This window comes from Morone saxatilis, unplaced genomic scaffold (assembly GCF_004916995.1).
Source record: "Morone saxatilis isolate NCDOM2014 unplaced genomic scaffold, NCSU_SB_2.0 Contig7, whole genome shotgun sequence".
NCBI lineage: Eukaryota > Metazoa > Chordata > Actinopteri > Moronidae > Morone > Morone saxatilis.
The window spans coordinates 13,572,912-13,581,622 of record NW_023340246.1 but is presented as its reverse complement, the minus strand read 5'-3'; the positions used below and the strand labels follow the sequence as shown (position 1 = coordinate 13,581,622).

The 8,711-nt window shown below is 42.3% G+C and overlaps 1 protein-coding gene across 1 annotated transcript in view; it reads right to left on the bottom strand.

The window, feature by feature from the left end:
• Positions 1-8,548, bottom strand: part of sipa1l1 (signal-induced proliferation-associated 1 like 1) — a gene marked incomplete in the record, with an annotated part of 34,975 nt that extends 26,427 nt beyond the window's left edge. The window contains 7 exon segments of the mRNA XM_035678861.1: positions 1-113; positions 333-436; positions 2,090-2,264; positions 2,929-3,117; positions 6,388-6,518; positions 6,951-7,173; positions 7,456-8,548. Coding sequence (XP_035534754.1) covers positions 1-113; positions 333-436; positions 2,090-2,264; positions 2,929-3,117; positions 6,388-6,518; positions 6,951-7,173; positions 7,456-8,406 — 1,886 coding nt within the window.
• Positions 8,549-8,711: the final 163 nt, after the last annotated feature.

Sequence of the window (8,711 nt, the reverse complement as noted above, 5' to 3'; positions counted from 1 at the left end):
ACAAAGACGTGCTGGAAGTGTGAGCGAATGTTTTTGGGGGTGAAAGGGAGCGCCCCGGGTTCCTGGAACACGATTGTGACGATATCGTTCCCAATATGGCGCTTTCGCAGTAACTGGAAAAGCACAAAGACAGTGGGAGGAATGAGAGTTACATAGGTATATAGACATACAGATACATATGTTTGTTCAATGGCATATTCAAACTGAAAAAAAATAATTTGCATGTTTCAATGACAGTCTGAAGGCTTTATGTCCACAAGCAAGTTGCAGCTTTTTATTTACAGAACAAATGGTCATCTATGGTCAGTGTGTTGGAACTTTGATTAACATACCTGTTGCTTATTGTTGGGTGTGTAGGGCAGCATGGTAGACACATGGAACATGATCTCGTAATCCTTGTAAGTGGTGTACAAGGAGTGAGTTCCCGTCGAGTCAGCTGAGGGGGATACAATTACATGTGAATTTCTCATGCTTTAAAATATGTTTTAAATAAAAAACAACTTGTAGGCCACTCTCTTCAGGTGGTTTTGGTTTCTTGGTCTAGACGCTCAGATTTGGAAAAGCATTTATAATCCCAAGTATGAATATTTGGTAAGAATACTGCCAAAAGCATCCTAAAAGTGTAGTTTCAGATTGACTCCTCCAGATATGCTCCTTTAAAATAAATAATGAAATAAATCTCTCTTGCTAGATATGGAGAAGTGTTCATATATAACATGTCCAGGAACACTGACAGTCAACTGATTCTCTCTTAAACATTTATATTACAAACTATCATATTATGAACAATTAACATCTTTATGTTCCCGATCTCCCTCTGTTGTGAATGCTGATCAGTGTTCCCTGATCTCCTAACAGGCTTTGGCCCTAAAGAGAGCCACTGCGTGTTAATAACCGCCTCCACAGTCAAACGATGCGCTCTTTTCAGAGAACAAAACAGTCGCAAGGTGTTTAAAAGGCCATACTTAACCTAGCTAGATTACCTCAATTAATTATACTCCTGTAGGGAGTGCTTTGCATGGCTGTATTTAATTTACCAGAGGCTACTGAAGGTTGTATTACATGTCCTGCAAAAGGTGACAAGGAGAGGTTTTTAGTCTCACATAGCATTATGGGGATGACTTAATTGATACAAGGATAGTGTGACGTTATATACCAAACAAACTTAGAGAGCATAATGTAGATACCAATCTTGTCTATAGTGAATGCAGGGTTGATCAGGAAAAGGAGAGAAGAAAACACAGTGAATGAGAAAGAAATAATCAAAAAAGGACCAAAAGAATAATATAAGACCAAAAGGCCATCTGTCACAAGTCTGAAATGAATGGACTGTGTGTTTTTAAGGGAGTGCATAAGGAGGAAACAGAGGAAGGAAAGCCAGAGGGATGAAAACAGACTGAGGGCAGTAATCTCAAAAGCTAAGGTGTTTCAAATGTCTGGGGCCTTATCTATAAACACCGGACTTGACTGGACTTGAAAATATATATGTGACACTTCCATGCACTATGACATTTTGAAGACTGCAAGAATTGCCAACACCAATGGCAAAGTAAAGAAATAAAGGTAAATGCTTTAACTGTCCTTACATAGTTCAGTCCAGTGTTTTTGCATTGCGTGAGCTTATCCTGAATCAAATCCTGATGTTAAAAGTGATTTTAGAGGACTACTACATAAGTAGTACTGTAGACTATGAAGTGTGTATTTTGTGTGCTCTTTGTGGACAAAAAGTCATGGCTCGTTTGCCTGGTTTACCCACAGTGGTTTCAACAACTGCCATTGATTTTACATATCAACTTTACATATAACAGTAAAGGTATTTCTGAAGTTAGTCCCAAACAATTAGCGATTCAACTATTATGAATATCACATATCACATGTCACAAGGTTCTGACATTGAACATGCACATCATGTCAGGGTGACTGAACACAAGACCCCTTTAATCAATAAGAACTTCTACCTGGTGTGTGTTAATTATTGTTTACACTTCTGCTTTAAATTAGGCATTGGTTTCAGTATCAGTGTAAGCCCATCTGGAGGTTTTTTCACAGTACTTGTAGGACAACTTGTCGTTTCTGTGCATTTACGTACTCTTGGTGTCCAGCTGGGCCCGGTACTTGGTGAACCCTTTAAGTCTAACTCTCTCCCCCAGCAGGTGAAGGAACTCCTCCAGTGCAGGACCAGCTGATTCGTTGTTGTACATTTCCTCCTCACTGCTTTGGCCTGCCATGCAGTACATCACCCCGACTTTCCTCTGGAAACTCAACTATGGAAAGAACCGAGATTGCGGCAATGAAAAGGGACGACATGTATATTGCTGTGTAGAAATCATGACAGAGTAACCATGATGACATTTTAGGGAGAGCTCATGTTGGCATTTTAAGAATAACCACCTTGGGTTGTTCTGCAGTGGTCGTGATGCCATTTTACAGATAAATCATGTTGACATTTTCAGAGGTTCATCTTTTGATGATTGCATCAGGGAACATGAGTATCAAAGAGCTTGTTTTGTATTTTTCTCCTTTTTAAGGTCGAGGTGTGTGTTTGTGTGGGTGTCAGTGTGTGTGTGTTTGCGTGTCAATATGTGAGGGAGTTTCTCCACTTAAATCCAACATAATAGTACCTGGCATTTAATGTATAAATAAAGCAAAAATAAAAAATAAATGATAAATCATTATGCTTCACAATGAGACATACCCCTTTTGTAAAAAAAAAAAAAACAACACCTACACATAAAATGATTCATAAAACACTATTAAAATAATGTGCTATACATAGTTCAGAATCACTTCTGGGAAACCTACGTCTTTCTCTCAAAGAATGGTCAATTATTCTTAATGGATCATATTTTTGAGTAACAATGATGTCAAAATGAAGTAATTTTTACTAAACCAATATGAGCAATCAAAGTCTTCACTGGGTCTCCTTACCCCCTGCTCATCCAGCTTCATCAGCTGCTCTGTGACCTTAGGTGTGTTGAGGGCCAGGCGCAGGCAGTGGACATTGAGCTCAGGCACAAGGTGCTCCAGCACCTCTTTGAGGGGCAGACCTCGAGCTAGACCGTGCTTGGATGTGGAAGGTACTGTATCTTCCAGGATGGAGCCCCTCAAGGTATTCAGCTGGAGACAGCATAATCAGAAGGAGAAGAAAAAGAAAGTAGGAAAAGCAAAGATCAATTTGAGTTTTGATAAGAAAACCAAACTAACCAAACAAACATGCCAAATATTAAATAAAATGGACTGTAATTTGACATTTACATCTGATACTGTTGCCTTATTCTCCCCAAGAACAGTATTATTATATTTTTGGTCATTTTCTATGTCTGCAGGGTTCTTTATGGCAGTTGTTTGGGTCCATCATAAAATCTTACAGTATCAGCAGATTGTTGCAACACGACCATTTCTCTTGTAACACAGCAATGCTTAATGTACCAGCTGCTGCCCCTAGCTAGTTACTCGTCCTACAAGCTGACTGTACCCAGGCTGCAAGCTTGACCAGGAAGGTTTGTTTACACCACTAGCACGGGAGATGAGGACTGCTGGGAGGTGGAGGGAAGCAGGGTCGGAATGAGCCGCATAGCCAAAGTGGGACATGCGTGCATGAGTCGAGCCCAGCAACCTCCCAGTGACCAAGGCCGGGACCAAACATAGCCTCCGACACCATCGGAGGCCAGATCATTTACAGCGGCTCTGACCAGGACTAGACACAGCAGGTTCGGGCAGGGACAGGGGAGGCATGAAAGGAGAGGAGCGATTTGTAAGTAACATTATACACAATCCATTGTATCGATACGTCCACTAGTATTTGTTTTTGGAAGTTATTTATTATTGTTATGTTTTAAACAACAAGACGTGTGAAGTTATACTGTGTTGAAATAAATGAACTAAATGTTCAGTCTACTTGCTGGTTGTTTTCACACATTCAGGATCATTCTGTTTCCATTATTATTTAGCAGGCAGCTGTTAAAAATACATATTTAAATTAATACCATAAGCGATATTGGCTTTAAATAACAACTACTACTTGACTAGAAAAATCTTGAGTCAGGGACAGCCCTAATACAGTCACTTCACAATAAGATTTTATCTTTAGAGCAAATTACACTGTACTGCATAAGCTTGATCACAATAACAGAATCAGATTTAGTCTGGGTCCCTCCCTTTCTGTTCTGTGCAGTGTGTTGGTTCTATCAAAATCTCCCTATAACTGGCAACAACGAAAGCTGCACAGCACTAGATCTGTAGAGTAAGTCCATGTTTGGGAAAATGCAAGGAAGCCTGTGATGAGGCCTGACGGCCTGTGCAATCAATTTGCAGTATAAGAGGGTTCTTTTCAAAGGATAATCATGGGCTCAGGATCGCTCATGAAATCAATGTTTCTTTCTACAAAATCCAGGCTTCTTCCAGAAAAACAGTGTGAAGACCTGGTTAGCTAAATGAGAAAATAGGCCGACGTAGGTTTCTGCCGCTGTAGTTTCCACTATGAAGGTTCTTAAGCTTTAGACTAAAACAAATTCAAGGATAACATCCATGAATAAATGTAGAAGGATCAGGACCTGAATATCTCATGAACAAATCGACCCAGCTGGGTCTCTAGTGATCTTAAGAATTGCTTATATGTTGTGTGTTTGATAGGCCCAACGTTGGTGCCAACACCTTCAAGAAAGCGTGCTCCGTTTGATCGTAATCTGCTGATATTTGCTCTAAATAGTTTAATGGGCAATCTCTATAAACGCCCATTAGAAGAGCCAATCAGCTGACGCATTTATTTTATTCCACAGGAAAGTTCTATTCAGGGTTTGACACACAGATTTACTTGGGCGGGCCGCCCGGTATATTAATGGTCTGGGATTCGTTTTAGCATTTTGTAGAGAAACAGAGAGAGACGTTATCTGGTGGATGTTTTACAAGCACGGAGCAGGTAAATCAACAGTTCGTATTCAATATGCGGCGTCATTAACAAGACTCCTCATTAATGTGTGGCTTGCCTGCTGTTGTGAAAATGGGAAAAATCCAAAAAAATAAGCTGTGTTTCTTGGGTGACTTTATAAAACTTAACCATCAAAAGTAATGGAGCAGGCACATATAGCCTTTAGGATACATGGAGAAGGGAGCAGAAAGAGGCGGGGCAGCCGGTGTGTGTGAGACAGAGGTGCTCTTGTGTGCGTGTGCCTGTGTGCGGGGAAAGATGAGGGGAAAAAGCAAGTGCACAAAGTGTTTTGTAACTAAACAATAAAACACAAAAATAAGGTGGATAATTAAGTAGAATTAAAATGGTGAAATAAGAAATTAGCTATAGAAATAGAAATAGAAATACACTATAAACATAAGGCTATAACTAGACCCAGTGATCGGTAATCGTATCGGCCGATACTGCTTCTACTGATCAGCGATTGGTGATCTGTGATCGTCCTCAAAAATCATGATCAGAGCACTCTTACCCTAAAGGTTAAATAAACTGAAGAGAAGCACTTACACTGAGGACAATAGCTGTCCTCAGTGGACACTGGACTTATCCCTTCAACATCAATGCATCCCACTCACTCCCACAGACACACACACATATATATCTATACCTGCCCAGCTCCCTGCTCTGAAAATAGCAATTAAAGAGGAGAGAGTGAGGGAAGAGAAGGGAAGAAAATAGAGGAAAACACGGCACAGTAGGTCGTGCGTCATCCCAAGGGATTGGAAGGGCTATTACTCATGGTGCGCTTTAATACAAGAGCAATGCTTTTCCTCCTCTACTCAAATACCTTTGGCTCTATTTTAGTCTCGTTTAGCTGCAAAATGGCACTGCTCAGTCCTTCACAGATGAAGGCTGACAAAGATGGTAGGTGGGCGTTCAGCTCAGAGAATGAGGACATGGATCTCTGGCTCTAGTGTGTCTATAGGAGATGGCAGTAAAGCTACAGGGATTCACAAAAGATTTCCAATTACTGCAAACTGCAGACTGAGCATCGGGAATGAACAGTTGTACATTACAAATGAAATCAAACATGCAATAATTTGAGGCGGTGTAAACGAATGGAGGGGGTGGCATCTAAGGTCTTAAGCCACATCTGACAACCTTGAACTGAAGCTTTTATAATGTCTCCCCCCAACTGGGTTTTTCAATAAGCAAGGCTGGGCGCATATCCTATATGTTCACGCCTACACAATATGAACTCATAAGAGCTTCTCAGTAACACCACTCAGTACAGAGTGTACTAAATATTGACACATTTGTGAACATGAACATTCATGGCTCTAGAGAGAACGGCTACAAATACAGTATATCTCGACGACAGATTAATTAAAAACAATTCAGATCACACAGCAAGAAATCAAGCTAATAAAACACCACGTCAGTATAAGATGTAAAAGGTTCATGTGTGCATTTCAATGTACCTCACTCGTTCTGAAGATGACCCTGTAGTTGTACTGCTGGCCATGCTCCTTGTGCTCATCCAACTTCTCCCTCCTCAGACTCACTGCCACTGGGCCGAGGTTCTCATCTACCCCCAGATAGTTCCAGTGCTCTAGAGATGAGGAGGAATGGGATTAATGGGGGGAAATTAAAGGACAGCATTGCCACTTTTTTACCACCATTTTAAAGCTCAACCCTATGGATCTAATGTGAGGAGGATGTAAACCATTGCATGTAAAAACAAAACTTCACAAATGCTAATGCAATAGATGAAGCCTTAGTGAAGTTTTGTTTTCATAATGAAATGCATAATGCAGCATTTGCTAAAATACTAAATACTGTGCCAGTGGTCTAAACAGTTGAAGCTTGGCTGTAAGAGAAAATGGCATTTTCTCTGCCACTAATGGGTATATCTTATTAAAGATATTTAATATATACAGTATACTGTCACCAGCATTTAAGACAGACAACCTCCCAATGGAGAAATGGAGAAACAGCTATCCAAATTTAAGATCTACAAATCTAAAAAGCCCATTTTGCTCACCTCTGAGGTAGAAGTACTTTCGGTAGTAATAGGCGCCAAGGTCAACATGTTCCACAATGTATCGTTTGGACCTGTCAGCATGTTGGCTTTGCCCATCTTTAGAGGCCTCCAACACAGCCACACCAGCATTGGTAAAATGAGTAGTTAGGGTGGCATCCAAAGGTCCTTCCTCCGTACTACCAGAAGAATTGCTTGAGCTCCCCCCACTCCCTATGCTGCCCTGCTGGAGGATGGAAGACAAGGAAAAGTAAAGCGAATAAGCTGACAACCATAACATTACATTTAATCTTAAGTGCATCTTCAACATGTAGAAATAAACTTAATTCAATCTCTTCAATCTGGATGTTTTCAAAATGGCCAGAAAGTTCAGGAAATAATATTGCAGACTACAGTTTTAAGATTAAAACTGAAAAGCCCCAGAGAACATTTTGAGGAATTAAGAAGAATAAGCATATTTAGATTTTTTTAATTAAATCTAATCATCCTATCCTTGCACAAAACTTACCTGCTTAGCAGGGGAGATATTCCTCTCAACCTCTCCACCAATCTCATTCCTGAAACAAGGGCAACTGAGCACCAGGTCATTGCTTTTGTCATCACCAGGGTCCAATGCAGGGTTGGCACTGTGTCCTCCAGCTCCCTCCTTACTCAGTTCCTCTTGTGAGCCACAGGGTGACCCATACACTCCACTCTGGTTGGAAGAGAGAGAGGACGTAGCCGAGGCAGAGGCAGCAGCAGCAGCCGAGGCACCCGTAGTGGTGTTCTTGCGTTTGGACCCAGATTGCCGACTTTGAACTACCTCATTGAGGTCAAAGAGTAGAGACTGGACATCAAAATGGGAAAAGCCTTTTTGGCACAACCAGGGTTTGGGAGGTGGGCCACTCTCATCAGTTTTGCCCCCATCTTCAACATCTGAGCCAGCCCTTGATGTGTCACCCTCCACTTTCACACTGCGCAGTTTACGGAATATTGACTCTCCACCTGTCTCTGACTTTGACCTCCTCTTTAAGTGCTTCTCTCGTTCCTTCAGTCGACTGGCCGGACTACCTCTGGCTGGACCTAAAGGTCCATCTGGAAGGTCCAGGGCAGCTTGTTTTATCGGGGCTACAGTAAGTAGCTCCGTTAGCCTCTCTGGAGCTGGACTTCGCTGATCAGGGGCCTCAGAGGACTGGTATCCCTTTAGCATGTCAAAGAAGCTCTCTCCTGACACGCCATGTTTATCTATGGATGAAGTGCTGCCATACTCCCGGTGCATGGGTGTCCACCCGGAAAAGGACCAGCCCTCATTACCATCACCATCCAGCTCACTGATAGTTATATCACTGTTACTGCGCTGGCGGATACGCCTCATGCCTTTGCGAGGTGATCCAAGATAGCCATCCGGTGACAAGAAGCGATTGTCCTTTCCCTTGCTCTGCATCTTACTCTTTAGTGTGTTGTGGATGTTGCGCAGCATGGATGAGTCCTGTGGGCTTATCAGGTGGCCCAGCTTGGCTGACAGATTGCTGTGGGCTGTGACGGCTGACACCCCTCCTCCTCCACTGCCACCACTTCCACTACCACCACTACCACCGCTACCACCGCTTCCTCCTCCTCCTCCTCCTCCTCCACTTCCATTGGTTGGGTTCCAGAGCTCCCCTGTGTCGGGTTTCTCTTCTTGGCCGAGGCACTTTCCGACTCCCTCGCCGAACTCCCCGAACGAGAGCGAACCTGGGCCCCACTCCAACCCCCAGTCCTTCTTCTTTCTCTCCTCCTCCTCCT